The sequence below is a fragment of the Marmota flaviventris genome, chromosome 1 (assembly GCF_047511675.1).
Source record: "Marmota flaviventris isolate mMarFla1 chromosome 1, mMarFla1.hap1, whole genome shotgun sequence".
Lineage (NCBI taxonomy): Eukaryota > Metazoa > Chordata > Mammalia > Rodentia > Sciuridae > Marmota > Marmota flaviventris.
Window position 1 is genome coordinate 107,718,197 of NC_092498.1, and position 23,276 is coordinate 107,741,472.

At 42.6% G+C, this 23,276-nt stretch overlaps 1 protein-coding gene across 1 annotated transcript in view; it reads right to left on the reverse strand.

Moving 5' to 3' along the window:
• The window catches only part of Grb10 (growth factor receptor bound protein 10), a 153,922-nt gene that overhangs the window by 60,578 nt on the left and 70,068 nt on the right, over positions 1 to 23,276 (reverse strand). The window contains exons 4-5 of the mRNA XM_071614766.1: positions 15,952 to 16,171; positions 12,006 to 12,150 (exon numbers count right to left, since the gene is read on the reverse strand). Of these exons, the coding sequence (XP_071470867.1) occupies positions 12,006 to 12,150; positions 15,952 to 16,171 (365 nt within the window). The remainder of the gene's footprint in view (positions 1 to 12,005; positions 12,151 to 15,951; positions 16,172 to 23,276) is intronic.

Genomic DNA, 23,276 nt, shown 5'->3' on the forward strand with positions numbered 1-23,276 from the left:
TCTCTCCTGACTGTTCACAGATACAGGTCAAGTATTTCTTACCCAAAATGCTACGGACCAGAAGTCATTCTGATTTTGAATTTTTTTTTTTTTTTTTCAGATTTGGGAACATATGCAGGTACATAATGAAGTTATCTGAGACCCAAGTCTAAACATGAAACTTACTTTCATTTCATATATACCCTATCCAGTTAGCATGAAGGTCACAATATTTCTAACAATTTTGTGCATGAAACAAGGTTTCATGGTATGCAATTTTCCATTTGGAATATCATGCTGATGCTCAAAAACTTCTGAATTTGAAGCATTTTGGATTTTGGATTAGATATGCTCAACTTGTTTTACTAAAGCATTGATGGTCATATTCTATGGATATAACAGGCCTCCTCCATTTGGTAAACTGCGTATTCCAACACAAGCACAAACACAAAATGGCAGGGTATTTGATCACATGCACCACGACAAGCCATTGTATAGGATAATCAGGGGGAAAAGCTGACTGCCAATGACTTCCCATTTTCTAATGAAACTAAGTCAAAGCAGTGGTAAGAATAAGCAGCTCACTCTGCCAATGAAAATCACTTTTTATTCCTTGCAGAACATGTGGGCCTGTTTGGAGAACACCAATGAGCACAGGTAAGTCCTAACTCCATTCAACCTGGGCTTTAATTCTGCAGCAGGACTCTCACCATACTGGGTCCGCACACCAGTAAGGCAAAGATGTAGATTTGGGGCAAAAGTATGGCAAGTTTTCCTGCAAAAGACATAGATCATTGAATTGCTTAGGTTTCCAGCGCTCCTGAAAGGTAAGAGGTGTTTGATGCTAGAATAAGGGATCAGTTTTAGAATCCTTGAATTGAGAGAATTTATAGTTAAAGAGATATTTATAGTCCAGAGAAACACTAGTGTTTGGGATTTCACATGAGATTCCTGGGACGATTTCCTGTCTCATATTTAGCCAAACACATGGCCTGCTCCAGGTCATGACTCCTGCTTCAATTGCATCACTTGTTTGGAGGCAAACATAGAAACATGAAGGTACTGTCACGTCGGAGCCGTAAGGATTATTCTTAGGCTGCAGGGGCTGCACTCCCCAGAGGGTTGTGAGGATTTAGCAATACTGCTAGAGAAATGTGAAACAGGCAGTTACAGCCTTGACCGGTTTAAATATGATCCAGGACAACTTAGCACCCTTGCCCAAAGTGGGTTCAGTGGGAAGTTTATAGGTGCTTTGTGTAAAATGGGTCTGTGATTAAAACAAAACAAAACCAAATCAAAAACACCTTGAGGGTTTTATGTTAATTAAAGTCAAATGCATTTTCTTTTCTGTAGGCTTTTTTGAATCCTCCAAAATGAAACAGGAAACGTGAATTTATAAGAAAGTCACAAGAGATGCAGAGTTTCCCTAAAGTACTGGACTTCCATGGTTTTCGGTTTTAGTTTTTTCTCTTCAAAACAATAGGTAACTGGAACTCCAGAAATTGCAAGGTATGAAACACGGGTAGAAAGGGCTCTTAGCCAACTTAGCTAAAAAAAAAAAAAAAAAAAAAAAAGGAAAGACAGTATCCAGACACCATGGAGAGCAGCTCAAGTTAAGGACTGGGGGAGGGGCTAGCAGAGCTACCCTTCAGGAAGGAGCAGTTACCTTACTAATTAAAACCTATGCTATTAAGCAAGGACCAGGCCATGGCAGCCACCAGAAGCATGGAGACATTAGGCTGCTTACAGGTTCCAGGATTCTAGGGGTCCTGTACATATTTCTGATGTTGAGTTGCTAATCAGCTATGTAATATTCTATTTGTTCATGTCTCTCCCCTCTGCCTGCCCAGGACTGTCCTTGAAGACATAATGCACGACACACTCACCTCTGTCTCAGGGCCTGCCTGGTACAGAATTTCACAGAGGAGTGTGGGATCCAGGACCAGATGGTCAGAAGGTCCATCCTTACCTTTGTCACCTTAACCTCAGATACAGCATTAATCTCCAAGATAAACAGAGAACACAGGAAACCAAATAACCCAATCAATAAGTGGGTAAAGGAACTGAACAAACACTTCTCAGAAGAAGAAGTACAAATGGTCAACAAATATGTGGAAAAAAAAATGTTCACCACCTCTAGAAATTAGTGAAATGCAAAGTAAAACCACACTGAAATTCCACCTCACTGTAGTCAGAATGACAATCATTAAGAATACAAGTAACAATAAGTGGTGGTGAGGATATGGGGAAAAAGTTCCACCCATCCATTGCTTATAGGGCTGCAAATTGGTGCAACTACTCTGTAAAGCAGTGTGGAGATTCTTCAGAAAACTTGGAATGGAACCACCATTTGACCCAGCTATCCCACACCTTAGTATATACCTAAAGGACTTAAAATCAGCATATTCCAGGGATGCATCCACATCAGAATTTATAGCAGCTCAATTTGCAATAGCTAAGCTATGAAACCAACCAATGTGCCCTTCAACAGATGAATGAATAAAGAAAATGTGGTGTGTGTGTGTCTGTGTGTAAACACACACACATACATACATACATACATATAGACACACACACAATGGAATATTATGTAGCCATAAAGAAGAACGAAATTATCATATTTAATGATAAATAGATGGAATTGGAGACTATCATGCTAAGTGAAATAAAATAAGCCAATCCCCCCCAAAATGAAAGGCTGAATGTTCTACTTATGCTAACACACAATAAGAAGGGGAGGGAAGAATAGAAGTACACTGATTAGACAAAAAGGAGTGAAGGTGAGGGTGGGAATAGGAAAGACAGTAGAATGAATTAGACACACAACTTTCCTATGTTCATATATGAATACACAACCAGAGTAACTCCATATAATGTACAACTTATAATTTGAACAAGTTCGACTTCATGTATGTATAATATGTCAAAATACACTTACTGTCATGTATATCTAATAAGAAAAAAAGGGAAAGAAAGAAAAAGAAAAAAAAAAGCCCACCCTTTCATGAGTGCACAGTGGCATAGGTGACCCACAGCAATGCAAAGAGACCTACTATGCTTGTTGTTTCTGCTTGGTTGGTTTTGTTGAGTTCACATAAACCCACCCAGGAATGAAATGCTATGCAAATGTTCTCTTTACTGAGAGGTGCTTTTGTTATTTGGAATGCTGCTGTGAGGTACTTTGATCTGAATCTTTTTGATGCTTTAGTTACTGACCTTGGGAAGTGGCCTTATTCTCCCTGGGCCTCAGATTCCTTCTAAGCACATCTCTAGTGTGAGATGTGGAAAGAAGCCAATAAGCATCCTAGCATAATGGCCACCATGGTGTTTGTGGAAAAAGAAGCAGCACTCTGGCTACATCTTCCTGTGTGCTGATTTAACGTCTCAATTGCCCACACAAGACCAGTACTGATCCGACAGCCTCCTTTGACAGATGAGGAAGTTCTGAGGCTTTCAGAGGTACCACTGCTCAGAAGGGGTAGAAGTAGGTTCCCAAACCCCATCTCACACGAGCTGAAGTTCTCTCTGTATACACTGGGCCTCCCAGGGCAGAAGGGAAGAGGTCGTCCAGGTAGGATCTCTCCTGAGAGGTGTGAGTGTTAGGATGCAAGCAGAACGATGGGATGCAGTTTGAAAGATGCTGATTAAAGAGGATTTCATCTTTATAAATGATGGGAAGAGCTGATGCATCTCTCCTATGCTGATTTTCGTGTTGGGGAAGCCATGAGTGACCATCACAGACAGTGGCCACACAGCTGCTGGACTTATGAAATGCAGGACTCTGGGCTTCACCTGCTATCAGGCTATATTTGCTGCAGGAAACCAAAGACCCAACCCGACTGGCTTCCATGATAAGAAAACTTATCTTTTACAAAACAGCATGTCTGGGGCAGGTATCCTCAACAGGCTCACATTGTCTCTGCAACCCGAGCTGGTGAGACCAGAGTTGGGCATGTCATCAGGAGGTAACTGCTGCATACATTATGAGCCAGGTGCTCATGAAGAAGGAAACTGAGGCAATGTCTGGAAGGATCCTCTGACGCTGAGGATTCCTCTCTCTATTCCCATCCTGCTAGGGCCTGATAACTGCTCTGAGTGGCCACAGCCAGGTGTCCCTGGCACTCAGGATAAAATTCAATTAGATCCAGGTTCTACCAATGGATCTCAGAAAGAATCAGAAAAGATAACATAGAAGATTGTGGAGGTCCAGAATGAGGCCTTCGAAGTGATGCAGGCAAACTGTTTCAGGATACACAACCAGGCCTTATCTGATGCCCATGAAGCAGGAGGCAGTGTCCTCTCTACACCACACATCCTACAAAACAAACTGCATGTGGTGGCCAGGACTAGATTTTCCCACTGAAGATGGTCTAACATCATAGTATATTCATCAAATTGTAGTTAAAGTCTCAGAAGAATTCATTTTGATCATTAATAAATGTGGGTGCAGAAGCTTGTGCGAAGGCATTAATTTGGTTCCAGAAAATAAAATTTTAAAGTTTGAGTAAAGGGAGAAGAGCTGATTGGAGCAAAGACAATATTTATGTTTCATTAATGATGGGGTTACAGTATGAGACTAATTGTATTTAAACAGCAGATGGAAAAATGTGCTGTAACAAGTCATTATGTGGCCACATGAAAATCTTTATTGGCTGAAAGAAAGAGCAGCTTGTCAAAGCCTTTCCAAAGTACCCACTGAGCTCAACTTAAATTCAGAAATAAAGAAGTTGTTATTAGCATTTCTACGTTTTCCTAACTAGAGCTCCTCCTGGGGGCTCTCCTGGCCTCCTTCCTTCTCTCTTCTCTCTCTCTCTCTCTCTCTCTCTCTCTCTCTCTCTCTCTCTCTCTCAGCATCTTGGCACATTAGTGGTATGTTAATTCTCTCTGCTTCCTCAATATGTAAATCTGTTCTGGGTGCCTCAGTTTCCCTCTCCATGTGAGACTGAGCACCTGGCTCACAGTGTATGCAGCAGTTGCCTCCCGGTGACACACCCAACTCTGGTCTCACCAGCTCTGGCCTCTGAGACAGTGCAAGCCTGTGGGGTTATAGCTGACTGCCCCAGATTTCCTGCTCTGCAAAAGATAACTTTCCTTACCATGGAAGCCAGTCAGGTTGGGTCTTTGGTTTCCTGTAGCAAACACAGTCTCAGAGTCTTTGGTTTCCTGCAGTAAACACATTCTGAAGCAGAGAATTTTGGATTTCATAAATCCAGCAGCTGTGTTAGTTTTTTTGTTACCTGTGATGGTACAGAGCTGCATTCTGTACCCACACCCAGGTGCCCTGTTCTTCTCGGTCTGACATGGATCCCTCACAGTCCCAGGCTGGAGCACTGAAGTAAGAATAGCAGCTTCCTATGGTGCTGTCCTGCAGAGGCAGGGGGCCTCCTTCTCCAAAAGCCTTCCTCAACCATGATCGCTACTAAGTTAGTCTGACGCCATGACAAGGCTCCTGTGTAAGTGGACTCAAAGCTTCTCATCACCCCTCCTCAGAACAAAGGGCTCTTAAGAAACGGGTGCTGAACTCCCACCACTCCTTACACAAAGCCTCTCTTTTCAGCAGTGAATGCCAGTGTGTGCTACGTTCTAGGGTGGGGCAGAAGCAGAAGCCTTCTTGAAATCCAGCAGGGTGCTGGGGGAAGGTCTTCCATTGACAGATAAGACAAGGCATCTGGGTTCACCTAGACCAGTGTGTTCTCTGCCTGAACTGCTGGTTGGCTGCATGATCCCAGGTAAAGTATTTCATCTTGCAGGGCTTCAATTCCAGGACACTGATGGGAGAAAGGACCATCTCCACCAGATCTGGGATGCTCCTCCCTACACTGTCGCTGGCCCTTGTTCCAACCTCTGAGCCCAAAGAGCAGATGCCCCTCATCAGTAGGTGCATGATCTTCAATCATTCTCCATTTTCCACTTTCCCTCTTTTTTAGGACCTGGTCCCTTCACCTGGGATGAGCTTCATGTGATTGGGGTCCTTCTCCTGACCCTTGATGCAAGCAGAATTTTCAAAGTAGCCCTTCTCTGTCTCTCACAAGCAGCAAAAGCCACAACCACTGTCCTTTTTGTGGCACTTTTCTGGTCACTTATGGTGAATGTCATTTTAGCTCACTGAGCCCTTTTTGGACACCAACTCTTGTGGTCCATCAGTGAGTGCCACTATGGCACAGCCTCTGGGAGGCCAAGGTAGGTGACCCTGGGACTCACCTCCCAAGATGCCACAGTCTTTGTGTCTCTAACAGAACCTAGGTGGCTTGCCTGCAGGACAAAAACCTGACTGCAAGGCTGTCTGCTTTGGCCTATTTTATGGGTTTAGAAAATTGAAACACACAAAATCTAGAGAATCCAGATTTCAAGAGTATGAATTTTGATTTCTCTGGAACCATCCAAAAACTTGGAAATGATGGGCCAAGCTCGGCTATGGCCACTCAACCCCTCTCCCCCAGTGTGCACCCTGACCACCAAGTCTCACTATGTGATGATGCTTCTCCTCAAACTTTTGATGCCTCTAAACTGAGTCCCTCCTAAAATGACCATCAGAAAAGCTTAGAGGATCAGGTCTGGGAATGCCTTTGGGATGAGTTCTCTCCTGGGTCTCATGCTCAGAAGCCCGAATAGTCAGCTGTCCCCAAGAGGACACTGCTTCCCCTCAGCTTCTGGGAGCCTATACCAATATCACCCAGCATTCTTGGTAGGAAAGTGGTGCCCCAAGTGATCTTCTCTTCCCTATGACATAATAAGGGTACAATAGAGGGAGATAATCACCAGGGCTGAGGTGTGGCAGGAGAGCCTACAGATGTTCTGGGGTCCATTGCATTGTGTGTGGGGTGGGGGGTTGACTCTGATGTTTACCTCCTACTACCTGGGATCTGGACTAAGGGCAAATTCTGCCTTTGAAGAGCATCTCTTCATACTGCCCCCGAGTGCTTCTCACTCCTGACCTACTGCACCAACAGTCAACTCCTGGAAGACCATATTCTTGGCTCAGAAGTGCAGATCAGAAAGACAAGGGCCCTGACCCAGAACTTAGGCTCTGTCAGGTCCAAAACAATGTATCCCATTCCATCTCTTGGGCTTTTGCTGTAGCTCTAGGCTTCTCAGATCAGAGATTAGGTGCCACTCACATCCTGGTAGCTGGAAGAGGCCAGACATAGAGTAGGCACTCAGAAATGCTATTAGATTTGTATATACCTTGCCAAGCTCTGGGCTGGTGATTCTGAGGCAGAGAAGGTCCTGTGGGTGCTCCACAAAGGAGACCCTTCACGGCCTGTGTACACTGAGAACAAAGGGCATCTCACTACAGGCCAGGCCAGCAGAACTGACTGTTGGACCCCATCTCTCCAAGTCAGTGTCCCCTGTGGGCATGGTACTCCATATCCCATGACTCAGAAATCTTTGCTATAACCATCATCCTTATCCACAGCAGCCTGTCTTTTTCAAATGAGTCACAAAGCAGTTAAAAATGCCATACTGATTTTCACCAAGAATTCAGTGTTCTGATACTTGACTGATTTAATTTCATTACCCTCTGGAGAAAAGAACTTTAATACTCAGAAAGAAATCTTAGGCATTTGCATTTTTGATAAATAAATGATGAGATGTTATTAAATGACTTAAATAAATTAAATCACTAAATAAAATTAAATGCTATTAAATAAATGATGGGATGATTTTCTCAAAGTTGTATCTCCGGATAAGATTCACAAATCTGTTTTAAAATAGCTAAGGAAGACTGTTATAATCACTAACAGATTCTACATAAGGTCATAGTGTTGCAATTCATGTGTTCCCTCTCATTGGGCAAAGGTGGAGGCTTCTCTTAACACTAGGTATATTCATTAGAGCTCAAAGCCTGTATACTGAGGCTTTGCATCCACGGATTCAACCAAATAGGGATGGAAAAATGTTTTAAAAAACAGCACATAATAACTATTTACATAGCATTTGCATTGTATTGAAGATGATAAATAATTTAAAGGATTCAGGAAGATGTGCATAGGTTCTAGGCAAATACTATAACATTTTTACCTAAGGGACTTGAGCATTCACAAACTTTGGTAGCCATAAGGATCTTAAATCAATCTCACCCACGTACTAAGATGACTGTACTTTCTTTTACCTTCCACGAATGAACAGTTCTATGTGTGCTCTCACTTCATTGGCAAAGCCATAGAATACAACCTTAGATAAGTGCAAGATCTGTAGACTCTGGCATGTAAATATTTACAAACAAACCAACACTGTGGTCTTTTAAAATCCATAAAATCCAGTAAATCGAAAAAGAAAACTCCAAACGTCTGAGTTTAACCCAGGCAAATCGAAACTTCTCACGCTGTTTATGATCACTGAGAACATTAGGGAGGACCCTTGAGCACGTACAGAAGTCACACCACTGGAACTAGGAAGTGTCTGGGCTCATGGTCTCCAAACTCCCAGCCATTCCTGCCGAGTCAACAGCACTCTGAACAAACTGTACTCGGGACAGTTGTAGAGCAGGCACCAGGCCAGTTAGGGGAGGTAATAAGCCAGGGTGAGGCTGGAGAAGTCAGACCTGCCTTGTACTGCTCTGTCAGAGTACTTGGGTAGGATCCTAGACCCAGGAAAGAAGCAAAGCCTGGGAAGTCTGTGGGAGTCAAGACCAAGGAAACCAGACAGGACTGCACCAGGGGGCAGTCAGCTGGTTTTGTCCCAGAACAGTGATCTCTGATCTCTGATCTGGTTGGTCTCAGTGTACCCCAGTTTAAGGATCTGAGATGCTTGTATGAAACTTAGCTACTCCCACCAACCATAAAGACAACCCAGTTAAGCCCCGTGGGCACCCTCAGCACAGCACCTGCCAAGAACTCAGCCATCTCTCAGTCATTAATCTGGGGTGAGGTCTTCGTGTAAGAACTTGTAGAGTTTGCCCTGTGGCTGTTGCACCACTGGGATTCCCTAGGACAAGGTGCAGGGGTGCTCAAAAGAAGACTTCCCCATCCTTCTAGATGGAAATGACAACCTCTTTCTTTCCACACATCACCATTACTTATTAATGCCGAATACTCCCTTCTGCCTTCATCTTGGGTCACTTGTCATTCTCTGCACCATCTTGACAAGCTCTGAGCTACAGGGTCTGCAAAGGAGCTGGCATAGAATAGAGGCTCAGGGTGACAGGGGAAGGCAGACAGGTCAGAAGGAGAGTCAGAAGTTCCACATGCTGCTGGCAGTGGTGGGGCTGAGGGATCTGCTCCCCCTATGACTGTTTCACTGCAGAATTTTTCCGTGCCTTTATTTCATCGAGTCCTAAGGGCCACCAGCCTTTGCAGGATGCTGAGTTTGCATCTGGCACAGTGCACAGCTGCAAAGCAGTCAGGCCAAAACTGCAGGTAGAACTGAGACTCATGTAAACCTGCAGAGAAGAACATTGAACCGGATACAACTCAGCTACCTTGTCCCTTCACTTTATTCCATAGCACTAAAGGTCTGCTTTGGTATTCTTCAGTCACAGGAGCTGGCTCAAGGGGCTATCTCCATCTGGGCCATGTCCACCCACATGCCATGGCCCACTAGCTCACCTCCTTGTCCTCCTGGGAGGTCAAGCCAGGAAGCTGGCATCCTGTGATGACCACCAAGTCCATATTACATGGTTTTCTTCAGAACTGGGATCCAGGCACCCACCTGACCACTCTGCCCCATAAGCAGCCACCAAGGGAAAAAGAAAATCAGAAGCAAAAGAAAAGCTACCTACTTACCTAAGTGAAGATTTTAGAATGCTTTAGCTATAGAGCCTTGGGCAAGAATAATTTTTCCTTTCTACAAATGATTAAGCATCTCCACTTGGTTTTCCCTCTTCTGGCTCCAACATAACCCTCACTAGAGAACATAATGACATGACCAACGAGCTTTCTGACTGCTCACTGTCCCCAGTTACCAAGGAGCTTTATACTTTTCTTTTTTCCTATGTTGACTTGAGTTCTTCCCAGATATTGTAGGGGACTGGGTCCCCTCCTAAGCCTGGAATCCACCTTGCCAATATTTACACAGGCAGGATTCACAGAGAATGCATCATATCTTTTTATATTACTTCAGAACGTCCTACTGAACCCAGGTCCCATGGTTACTCTTTTGACTTCACATGGAAGGATAAAGAATGTCATATTTCTCTCCTCCCCTCAGGAAAGTGACAAAGAGTAGAACCCAAATGCTTTTGCCCAGTAGCACCTCCCGCCATGATCCTAGCTGCAAAGCTCTAGCAGATGACTGCAGGTGGCTTGGATCCCACTAGAGCAGAACCAACACAACATGCTGTCCCTGAGACCACAAGTCAGGAGGGAGTGTGGATGAAGAAATGACCCTTCACACAGGCTATAAACAACAACAAAGAACAATGGCTTTCTACAAATAGTGCTAAGTGAGAAACATCCTTCCTGTTCTTGCTCGTCCCAATTGGCTTGAAAAATTTGGGCAACACAGAAATCAGCACAATGTTCTCACTGGGAAGCAACTCAGATCCCAAGAAAAACACCATCAGGCAAAATTCCTGGGTTTCCTTATTCTTACAAATTTGAACAATCCATGGGGGTGGAGGACTGTTTTCTTGCCAATCACTAAGAGGGCCAGATAATATTTTCGTGGTATTATTTTAGGAAGGGAAACTTTGTAAACAACCTCAGCAGCAAATCCATAGACAGCTTGTCTGGATCCTTATTTGAAGCAGAAGGTCACCAGGGAGGTAGATGTCCCAGATGCACTTTAGGCATGTGACAATGTGCCGAAGCTGGGCCAGTGCTGGCTTCCAGACAAGGAATACTGACCTCACCTTCTAAGTTTTGACAGTGCTGTAATGCAGCCTGCCTGGGACGCATGTGTCAGAGTGGAAGCCATGCTCAGAGGCTGGCGTATAGTAGAAAAAAAGGTCTGTCTCCCAAGAGCAAGGAGCCTACACGACACAGGACAGGCATATTTGGAGAGAATGGGGACTGCTGTCCTACTCTAAGAATAGTAAATGCGAACAAGTGGGGAGTGTGTTGGGAGAAAGAATGAGTCTAGTGGAAAGGCAAATAATCTTCTGAACTACATTTGTTCGAAAAAGGAGAGTCAAGGTGGCAGGAAGCCCATCAGTATTATGGCTACCAGCCCAGGCTCTGGGTCTTGACGCCAGGTCAAACCCAGTTCTACCACAGGCCTCGATTTCCAATGCTGCAGAGCAGAGACAATGATATTTGCACTTAATTCCCTTGGTTGATATGAGGAATCAATGAGCACACTGATAAGCAAACAACAAACAAACAAACACAGAAGCCTCTTAGAGCAGTGTGAATCCCACACAGAAATCACTCAATAAATATCAGATGTTGTTGTCATTCCCATTGCTATAATTACCACCACCACCCCCATTCTGTCGTGGAGCATGACTGGGTCCCCTCCAGAGCCTGGAATCCATCTTGCCAATCAGTAGGGAGAAGCTGCCAGTGTATTTCTCTGCCAAATTCTCTCTGATGAGTTGACTAGCCATTTGACAGTCTTCTCACATGGGGACAATGGCTGCATAATATCTACATCATAGCTCAACTTAAATGGAGAAATTACAAATTCAAAAAGTTGGCTATCTCTTTCAGGGTCAAGTGAAAATTCTGCCTTGAACAGGTCATATTCAAAGTCAAGAACACAAGATAGAAACTCAACAATTTTACTGCATTGAAGTTCAGGTGCCCAAGTAAGCCTAGTGTTTTCATACTCAGAATTGTTGGTTAATGAGGATGATATGTGGTGAAATTTCTTTCAAAGAACTAAAATTCATCTTTACAGACCAAATCAATAATTTTTAACCATTTTTATGAAACTCTTTCTAAAACAAATTAATACATCCCTAACTTAGTACACTTTAAAATAGCTAATATGGTAATTTTGGCTAATAAATTAAAAAACCTCGTAAGACAACAAGCACAGTATCAACAATAAAAGAACCCACAATAAAAAGTTCACAAATTCCAAAGTAACAAGCCAAGACATCTGCGCAGACCCCATAGCAGCTACACAACAAGTGTACTGACCTGCTTTGTAGGCGCCTGGGTCGGCGGAGGCAGGGAACTTGCTGTGACCACAGGGGGGCTCCCAGGGCCACAGAGCTCAGGGAATGGATTTGGTATGGCCGGCAGAGATGAGGTTCTGAACTGCTGGTCTTCCTCCTGAAGGCGCCTGTAGGAAAGAGGATCATCATGGCTGGTTAAAATCTGCCATCCCCAACCTGTCCCAGCCTTGCTACTTCTGGGTCCATGCCTAAAAGAACTGAAAATACCAGATTTGCAGCAACACTATTCACAATAGTCAAAAGGTGAAAGTAACTCAACTGTCTATTAATAAATGGATGCAAGAGCAAAATTATCCTATCCATACAGTGGAATATTATTTGGCTTTTAAAAAGCACAGAAATTCTGACACATGCTAATAGCATGGATGAACTTTGAGAATATTATGCTAAGTGAAATAAGCCAGTACTAAAGACATATACTAGATGATTCCACTTAAATGAGGTATACAAAGTAGTTGATGGGAGCTTCCAGGGGTTGAGGGCAAAGAAAATAGGGAATTTAGTTGAGTTCAGAGTTTCAGTTTTATGAGATGAAAACATTCTATAGATTAGAAAATTCTAAGTGTGCTTTAACATGTGAACTGCAGAATTTAAAATAGCTAATATGGTAAGTTTTATATTATATATATTTTACCATGAGTAAAAACATATTTTTTGAAGTAGTTACTCTCAGACCCAAAGAATATAAATTCCCTCTTCATTATACTCCCCAGGGGATGAAGAAGCCATGGTTGTAGTGACTTCATGCACATCTCCAACAATGCTCAGTGTACGATGTGTACTTGGCATTTGTTCAATGAATACCTGGTGTGTAAAAAGGTCTTGTGAATAAGAGCATTTTCATGAGAACAAAGATGTTTCAATGTCCTTGAAATGAACCTTTACCTAACCAAAGGAAAAAACTGGAAGAGGCTTTATGTATCCTCAACTGACTGTAGAATAAATGCTTATTTATACAGAACGGTAGTTGATACTGAACTAATTAGAAATCAAAGCTTCATGTATCTACCCTCCTGAAGGGTAGCTCAGAAATACCCTCTAATTCAATACTCCACACTTCTTGGCACTTCTCCAGAGTCAACTCCTCCCTCCTCTGAAAAATGCAAAGTTCACCTGTCATACACTGAAGGAAAATGCACATGATGACGAATTGGGTGCAATTAAGAAAATAGCAGAGAAATCATGTTCAAAGTCAAAGCAAAATGAATGCAAAATGCCCTGTGCTTTTCTTCCTGAGAGTCCTATGAACAACTTCCTGCCCACAACTCCAGAGCTTTCCTGGGAACTCATGGCCTCCTCCATCCATGCCTGAAGCATGTTGCCTAGGGCACAGACACCTGCCTTCCAGGAGAGGAGAGCAAACCTGAGCTATAAAGTCTAGTCCTAACCCTTTGCCTTGTTTAAATACACTTCAGAAGCCCCTTGCGAGGGCTGTGTCTTCAAATAATTTTTTTTTACTATTTTTACAATTGGAGAAGAACAATGATCCGTTAGCATTCCTGGGGGTAGCCATTAGAGAATTCCCTCTGTGACTATTTTACTTGTTCTCTCTTGACCAACTACTCTGATTTTAAAGGAAAGCCTGTCTATCCACATGCACTAGGAAATGATGTACTGATTTAAAATACCAGAACTCATATGGCATGAAGGGAACTTGTCCTGTGAAGAAAAGCCATTCCTATAATGGATAACAAGTCAGAAAGTTTATTTTTACTGTTAACAAATCCTATTCTTCCTATAACAGCTTTGGCCTTGGCAGAGCATCCTACTGTCGAGTCTGACCACTATCATACAGATGAGGAGAAAAGGTGACGGAGTCAGGATCACTTTCAACCAAACGCCTCTACCAATGACTTAACCCCAATGATGGTTTTATCTTTGACTCACAGAACAAGATACAAATTTGTGTACAAAAGCTTCCCTCTTTCAGTGTCTCAAAATATTTTTAATTTAATTTTTAGTATTGGTTTTAATATTGTTTTTGTTTGTTTGTGTGTTTTACTTTCTAGTAGTTCAGATATTTCCTAAAGCAAAAACTAAGGGGTATTACACAAAGATGAAAAGAAAAAAAAAATTCCCCACTAAAGAGCCCCACAATAAAAGGATGCATCCTTTATAGGTCATTTCCCCAAAGAAAAGTTACCATGGTGGGGCTGGGGTTGTGGCTCAGAGGTAGAGCACCCGCCTAGCATGTGTGGGACACTGGGTTTATCCTCAGCACCACATAAAAATAAAATGAAGATATTGTGTCCACCTATAACTAAAAAACTAAACATTTTTAAAAAAATTACCATGGAGATGAGCTAAGATTCAAAGATGTCAGAAAGGGTGAAAAAAGTGCCATAACCTGGAGGCAGGAGCAGGTGAGGGCAGGGGTGGAGGTGGGCCCTGTTCTGTGTTCTCTGTTCCTTTGCCTAGCTCATCCTTTTGTCCAGCTGAGAGCACACTCACAGTCCCTCTGCTCTCTCACCCAAACCCTCCTCCTCCTTCACAAATCAGCTCAACTCTCAGCAGGTCTATGAAGCCTGTGTACCTGCTCTAGGATTGTCCTCTGTCCCTGGCTCCACCCAGCCCATCTGAGTGTGGAGTGGCCACCTAGCTCCACACAGTGTGGACTGTGTTCTGTGGACCCAGAACAAGGCTCAAGGCCTATCTCATCCAAGCTGCATAGCCCCTCAGCCTAGGTCCAACTGCTGGTTTCCCCACCTTTTAGGTATGGACCTATTTACCCCTGAGGCTGTAGGGGATGGATCTAGATGCCTGGATCCCAACTAGGTCATTCCCTCTGGACTGAACAGGAGACAGATACAGGGAGACACTCTAGAGAACAAAGTGCGACAAACAGTGGAGGAGGAGATGACTCACCATCCCCAACTGTGACCAACAGTGGGAAGTCTGCGCAATGGCCCAACAGAACACCAAAGCACCCTCTCTGCCTCCTCAGGAAAGAGAAGTCCCTTTGGGTGAGATGCTTTGACCCACGGTGTCAAATTGGAAATAAACTTCTTAGAAGCTTCTGGAAGCAAGAAAGATCCCCAGCAAAAGGAATAAAGCCATCTAGGTTATCAGTCTGACTGTCACAGCATAACATGCCTGTATTCAAGGAATACTTACTTATTCTACTTAATAATGGCTCCAGGAGCAAAAGTAGTGTTTTTGTTTTGGATGTGAAGTGTCCCCTAAAAGCTCACATGTAAGACAATGCAAGACTGTTCAGAGGGAAAATGACTGGGTTGGAAGAGTCTTAACCTGATCTGTGAATTAATCCCCTGATAGGGATTAACTGAGTGGTAACTGAAGGGGTAGGGTGTGGCTAGAGGAGGTGGGAATTAGGGCGTGGCTTTGATGTATATATTTGTATCTGGAGAGTGCAGTCTCTCTCTTTGCTTCCTGGTCACCATGATGTGACCTGCTTCCCTCTAACACCCTCTCCAGCCATGATGTTCAGCCTTACTTTGAATGGAGCCGGCCTTCTCTGGACTAAGATCTCTGAAACCACGAGCCCTCAAGTGAACTTTTCCTCCTTACAGTTGTTGTGATCAGATCCTTTTCATCACAGCAGCAAAAAAGGTTGACTAAACCAGGTAGTGATGCTGGCAAATCTACTACAGCATATTATCATAATCCTTCTATTTTATTATTAGTTGCTAACCTCTCACTTCGCCTAATTTACAAACTAAACTGTATCACAGGTCTTTTATGTATAGGACAGAACACTGTATGTAAGATTCAGTCCTATCTTTGATTTTAGGCATCCACTGGGAGTCTTGGAATGTACCCCAAGGATAAGAAGAAATGACCACATCCATTATTAAAATAAAGGGAACTCATCTGTCTCTTGACTTTGCACAGTCACCTCCCATTACCACATCAAGGGCACAGGGCAGCATCTTGTCTGCTGGGCCTACCTGACAGCGAGGATGTGCACCGGCTGGGAGCGCTGCACTTTCTGCCTCGGGGACGCCTGTGGCTGGGCAGGCTTTGAGGCCGAGGCTGGTGGCTGGCTGCGGGCATGCTGCCCATTCTGCAGGAGAGGCACCGTATCGGACTGCATGTTGCAAGCTGAGTAAAGGCTCTCCAGAGATGCGTTCATATCACTCACCAGCACTTCCAGGTCCACATCATCCTCTGTACATGAAAAGGCAAGAACAGAATGAAATGTTAGTGGCAGCAAGGTTTCATACCCAAATGTGCATTTTTTGGTGACTGGTCACCAAAGTCAACAATATTTTTAAAATATTACATAAGGATTCATAAATATCTTCAAGTAACCAAACATATTACATTAATAATTATTGATACATAGAGCCATAATTCAATCGCACCTCCACATGTCTTTACAGGGAGTACCAGTTGGAGCCCCTGAATAGCTCAATACCCTCCTTCTACACCTCTTTCCTTCCTCCCCACTGTCACTGGAGTGGGCTGTGCATAGCCAAGTTTATATAACAAGACCCCACTGTCCTAGTCTTTGCTGGCAGGATCCCAAGTGGACAGTGAGCCCTAAGGCCAGACTCTTCTTCCTTCCTTGAAATTCCAGAAGTACAATAAAGACAAGAACAGAGTGGCACCAAACCTTGACACCAGTCCCAGTCCAACAAAACCAAAAGGTGGAGAGACAGTGGCATAGAAGTCACTGTGCAACTACTGCTAAAACACGTGCCTATAGACTTCTAGGCACCACCCTCCACCCCTTGAGTGGCCTGAAGTCTGAGGAAGCCCATTCTGACAGTGGAGGGCATGAATCACACATAGACAGAAGGCACGATGGTATGGAGGGCAAGCCAAAGAGAATGACAGGAAACACAGAGAAAGGTATGAGTGAGCACACAAGGGCTGTGATGGTTAACTGTGTGTGTCAACTGGCTGAGCCATGGTATTCCAGCTTAACATTCAAATAGAAGTTTTCCTTTTAACAACCAAATAGAAGTTGTGCTGAAGGTGTTACTTAGATTAATATTTAAATCAGTGGACATGGAGCAGGCAGACTGCCTTTGCCTTATCCAATCAGGCAAAGGCCAAAAAGAAGAGGACTGACTTCCTGGGGGGAAGGTGCAATTCTATCTCTAGACTTGACACACGGTTCTTTCCTGAGTCCCCAGCCTACTGCCTACCCTGTGCGTTTTGGACTTGCCAGCCTCCACAATCATTTGACTTCAGTGTGCATCTCTCTACATACATCTTATGGGTTCTTACTGATTCTGTCTCTAGAAAACCCTGACTGCACAGAGACATAGGGATGTAACAGTACACAGAGATGGAGGAGAGTGGGGATGGGAAAAGAGACAAGGAACCAGGACTGGGTCACATAGCCAGCCCAGGGAAGACACATAAAACATTCTCCCACCTCTATAATAATTGTATTTTCATGTGTTTAAGCTATTTTGAGCTTGTTTTTTATCTGTCACCAATGTTTCCTAATAAAACTGACCCCTTCTTTTATTTTTCGCATTTTCAGGTTTGCCCCTTTTTAATAAAAACCAAACAAATAATCACCTAGGCTCACTGTAATGCAGAACTTTGAAACTAACATAATTCACCATCTTATTTGCTCTCAAAATAATCTCAAGTGACATTCACCCCACACATAAGACTTAAGAATCACAGAAATCAAGACCCTCATGCTACTAAAGGCTACATACAGGCTTCTAATAGGGAGGAAGGAACACAGAGACATTTGCAAACTTGGACACTGCAAACTTGCTTATTCTGGCCCTGCTCCTACTGCCTTGAGGCCCAGGGCGAGAGACTCAGCTTTCTATTCTTGGCGTCTTCAAATCTAACATGGGGTGAGCAATAGTAGTCACACCTTTGGGGGAGGGGGAGGATTACGCTTTACATAGTGCCTGGCATGGAGTAAACAGTAAGATGCTATTTATTAGCTCTATTTCATCTATTCCTTACAAAATAATATAAAGCGGTCACGACTAACTAGTTTAACAGCTCAACATATAGGTCTGGAGGACTTAGGTCGCACAAGCAGTGTCTATAGAACCTAGAATTTGAAAACAAATTTAGCTACTCATTTGACCTCACCAGGTGTGTGCACAACAGATGAGCACACAGCTCTTCCTGGAACACTTGGCTCTTCCTGCCTCTCCGGTTCCCTACACAAAAGCCTCGAATGACAGCTGGGGAGTGGAGCTTAGTGGTAAAGCACTTGTCTAGCACGCTCAAGGCATGGGGCTTGATCCTAGTACTAAAAAAAAAAACGTCTCAGAGGGTCTTTGCTTTGGCTTCCCTTATGTCAAGACTAAAGGGCATAACAGAACAAAATCACTTCAAAACCCAGCCTAAAGAAGGCCTGGCAGCCAAAATGGTACAGAGAATGGGAGAGAATAGAACAGGGTTGCCTAATGGTTAGCATCTGGGCATCTGTGGTCAGCAGGACAAGGGGTAAAGCAATGTACAGTTACAGGAAACCTTGGGCAGAAGAAGAAGGGCCATGGAATCCTCCATGTGCTCCTTACCCTCCAAGCAATGGTACCCAAAGAGGGTCTCTGATGAGGCAGGTCATGCTCAAGGTCATGAGGAAGACAGACAGACATCAGGGGACTAAAATAGCAGCAATAAGACCATGATGTCTGATGTGCCCAGTCCCAGCTGGAATGAAGAATGGAAGCCATGTGGGAGAGATGCTGGGGTTGTTGAGTAAATAGGAACTGGGAAAGAATGGGGATCATTCTGAGAAAGGTACAGACATCAAGTTGGACCTCAAAACTTGGACTGCCCTGAAGGTCCAGGGTTTGTGTGGGGAGAAAGAAGAAGAGAGGACGAGAATGCTGCTATAGTTCAGGTTATAAGCAGTCAAATATTAATCCTGTGGCCAGATATTAAAAGGACAAAAGTGCTGAATCAATAACTAATGGTCACCATATAATTAATAATTAATATATCACAAGGGAGAACTCTCGGGGTCAGCAGGCAGAACTCCTATTTATAGTTGGGGGTAGGGGAAGACAGTGGGAAAAAGTTGGTTGACAGAAAACCAGAACCTGTGGGAGCTAGTGTATACATGCCTGTAGTTTCTGCTGTCTGCTGACGCTGTGTGGCCTAGGAGAAATCCTCCTCTGTACAGCATCAGGGCAACACTTGGCAAAGGCACAAATGTCGGGAAGTAGCTGTCCAGAGACAGCCAACTGCTAATGAAAAGACTTCAGTTCTATATTTATTAGGACCTCAGAGAACTCATTGTGAAGAAAAGTGTAAGTTACACTAGAGCTCACAAACATGGGGCTTTGGGAAAGTTCTAGAATACATGCATCATGAATGCCACTCACCTACACTCACCGCATTTAGCTGATGTGGTAATAGTGGGTTAATCTAAGGTCTGTAAAACAATTAAGGTCACACGCTGCTCTTAACTCACCGTATTAACTGCTCAATATTTCCACCTTAATGGACCATTTAAGAATCAATACTGGGTGGAACACAAAGTTCACTGTAATTATGGAGTCAGTCTTGGGGAATGCACCAGGGGGGCCTCATCACCTGCACACGCAGACTGAGGGAGCTCTCTGCCAATCCAGTGGCACTTCATGGAGGGATGTTTTTTAAGTATTTAAAGACGGGAGGAACCCTGGCAGAATACAAAGGCCCCTGTTTTCACCGCTCACATCCTGCTTTAGAAATCAAACGGTAATACAGTTCTTACTCTCAGACAGGTCTCGTCTGAGAAAATAAAATGTCTCGATTCCTGCTGGCATATTTTCAGCTGCAGTTATTTTTCCCCCCTGGGTATTTCTGACAGCCCTTGGCAGTGCCCACCCCCAGTGACAGTCCCTAGTGTCTCTGGTCTTTTTGCTCCTGTTACTTCTCAGTCAACCAAATAATTCCTGGGTTACACCTCTGTAGTCAAGTCAAATGCAAAACAATTTTGACATTATTTACAGTAAATATATGGTAAACAGATGTCAAAACAGAAAGGTAACACATGTCCTCAGAATATTTTTACTCTCTTCCGAAGTAGGTTATTTACAACTAATTTCTACTTCAGTACATTTGGGTTTCTTTAAACACACAGCCAGGTTAATCTGGTAACATTCACTTAGTTATGATTTTCACAAATTGAATATATATATATATATATATGGATGCTTCAAACCTGTAAACATTCTACAGCTTTTAGAGCAAAAACAAAGCTTTTTAAAGAATCTGAAATGCCCTCCTGTAAAATAAACTTTAAAATGTCCTGCAGGGTCAGTTAGCATTTTATCTGTTTTGATAATAAAATGACTATAGTTATCTGACTTTAGGCAAACTTCCTTAAATTCTAAAGTGAAACAAAATGAAATCTTTCTAACACTACTTCATATTTTACAGCAAGTTTTTAAAACTCTTAGTGTAGACTAGGATGTTACTGAAATCACATTTAGTTCTTATAAACATTCCATATGGCTTGTGTTCCATCAGCTCATCCATCTCAGTGAGAATCCTGTATGTCTCTTCCATACATGTAGCCAACTTCTACATTCTTTTCTAGTCCTATGAATCCAAGTAGATCAATAATCACCCATTTGTGAAAGGCTTTCTGCCAGGTAACAGAAGTGGGAACATCAGAAAAACTGATGCTTCTGGAAATGAATGTTCAGATTAAGTATCTATTCAATGCTAACGTGGTACAAAAATATTTTCCATGAGCTTATCTTTCTGGAAGGAATACTAGAAGTGAAAGGGAAAATGATTTTATATATAAAATGCTACTTCATATGAATTTGTGAGAATGTATTTACTGCACAAATATAGCCAAAAAACATGGCTGTTAGGTTATTAATAGTTACTTTCCTTCCTTAAATAACCCAGTCCAAAACTGGGCATGTACTTTGTCCCAAATATTTGAGTAGCTCATCTTAACTCAAATTCACATCTCGTCTCTGTCACTGTCATTAGCAAACTGAGGATAGTTTAAGTTCTAAAATAAATTCAGGGAAACAAATTTGCATTTGGCTTTATAAACCATTATGAGTGAATGTTTTCCACAAACCAAGAGAGACATGCTGACCAGGAAATGGCAAAGAGGAGAAAGATGGTGTTAGCAGAGGAGGATTTAACTTCCTACACCACCTTACCTCCTTAATGAATAATGCACTTCTTAGTTTACAGCACCATCTAGTGTCTTCTTTATGTTAATTAGAGATTAAAGATGGCATTGGATTCTCTTCAATAAATTATTGTGGCACCTTAAAGATATGCAATTTGCACCATGTGTTTAGAATACACCCACTATGTTCTTTTCTGTGCAGACCCACATAAGTCCTGGTAATGTGCAATGCCATCCCTGTTTCCTCTCTTATCCCTTCCTTTTATTTTTACATTGAGCGTCCATCTTGTTAGGGAACAAAGAGCTGTGGGACGGGGGTATGTGTCATATATGGTTAAGCAAGAACAGACTGAGTCCCTACAAACGAAAAAAAAGGTGGTACTATACCTGAAAAGTTTCTAAGAGAAGTGCAAAGGTCAAAGTTCCTACCCATGCCTATCTGGAAAAGAGCTGAAGGCTAGGCTATGAAAGTGTTTAAACCCAGACCTGTTCACTTGGCAAGCTATTTCTGTTGACTTTTAACCAATTAAAAGTTATGCAAATGTAACAGTCTTACTGAAATATTTTTGCATACCAATTCATCTTCTATTCTCATATTTTCTAAACACATGTGTATAGATCACAATATAAATTGGTTTTGGCCATAAATATGCATATGAAAATCAAGTACTATACTATTAGTATATTTTTCTGTATTATTATGTATATATTTCTGGATACTTGAAGATATTCAGCTAATGTAAAAGCAAATCATTTAATAACGCTAAAGAAAAACTCAAATGCAACTTCTAAATCATGTCACTATTTAAAAAAAAAAACAAAAAAACACATGGGATTGATGTTCTATTGCAGTAATTCCTAAAGGCAGACAAGAAATAAAAACTCCATAATTAGTCTGTCTAGTAAATGCATGTAAGTACTCTCATATATAAAACCAGAGTTGTTCATCCATAATACCGAAATTTTCAGTGTTTATAAGAGAAACTTATTTTCCTAACCTTGGATGAAAAGGGAATCCTTTTCTCTCTACCCAACTCACATCAATGTTAGTTAATTGCCATTTTCAATCTCTATTTACTGAGAAAATGCATACCAACAAGCTGATTGAGTTAATAATTTGTAAGAATACCATGCTTTTTGTTGTTGTTTGTTTTCTTGCTTGATGGCCATATACATTTGGAAGAGTGCCTGGAGCAGCTGCTGGGCTCCAATCAATGCATTGTGCCTGTGTAAATTCTCTAGCCCCCACCTGGAGACAAGGACCCACAGCTTATGTGAGAAGAATAATCATCCAAAGTATTTTCAATGATCTGCTGGTGATATGAATCTGGATAAAAATAAACACATATCCTATGTATACCACAGTCTAACAAAGCTAACCTCACAATGGCTCTTCTAATTTGTCAATGCTGGCTCAACCTATCTGTTGCTTTGTATTTACAGGTGGCATCTTAGTGATTTTTCTTGTAATGCTTTTCCTTTTCCTAAAGCAAATGTAAGGCCATGCATTCAAGGAGGCTGCATACATATTAAGTCCTATATCCACTATTTCCAGTGCTAAGCATTTTCTTCTAAAACGTTAGAACTTTATCTGAACCCTCCTCTAAGAACATCTACTAACAAGTTTTAGGTTCAGAATCCTACTCAACAGATCTGTAGATAATACGAGGAATGTTAACCACTGATTCTGCTTTCATGAAATTTATATGCTGTTCCCCTTAAAACTGCATTTAGATTCTAACATTCCTTCCAAGTAAAGTACTATCCCTGATGATTATTTAAGTATCCATAACTGCTAATTAGATTCCGAGCAATCAACAACCAACTGAGATCTAAACTTTGTGTACAACCAGGCAGATGAGTTGCAGAGTAGGCAGTCCACGGCTGCCTGACTGGACACATGAGCCATGTGGTGGTCGGGAGTTCCCTCGAGAAGCCTCAGGCTCCCTACCAGTGCAATGCAAGAGGACCCTGGACTCACTCCATACCCCAGTTCCACTCTAGACAAGCTGCTCCCCATCCTCGGGTCTCCTTCTACTCCTGACTTGGGGGATGATATCAACTAAGGCCCCAGGATGGTGACCAACTTCAGGGCTGCCTGCACCCCTTTATCTTTAGTTCCTTGAAGATATGAGGATTAACAATGGATGGAGAAAATCAGCACTGCAGAATTGAGTTGCTAAAATCATCTCT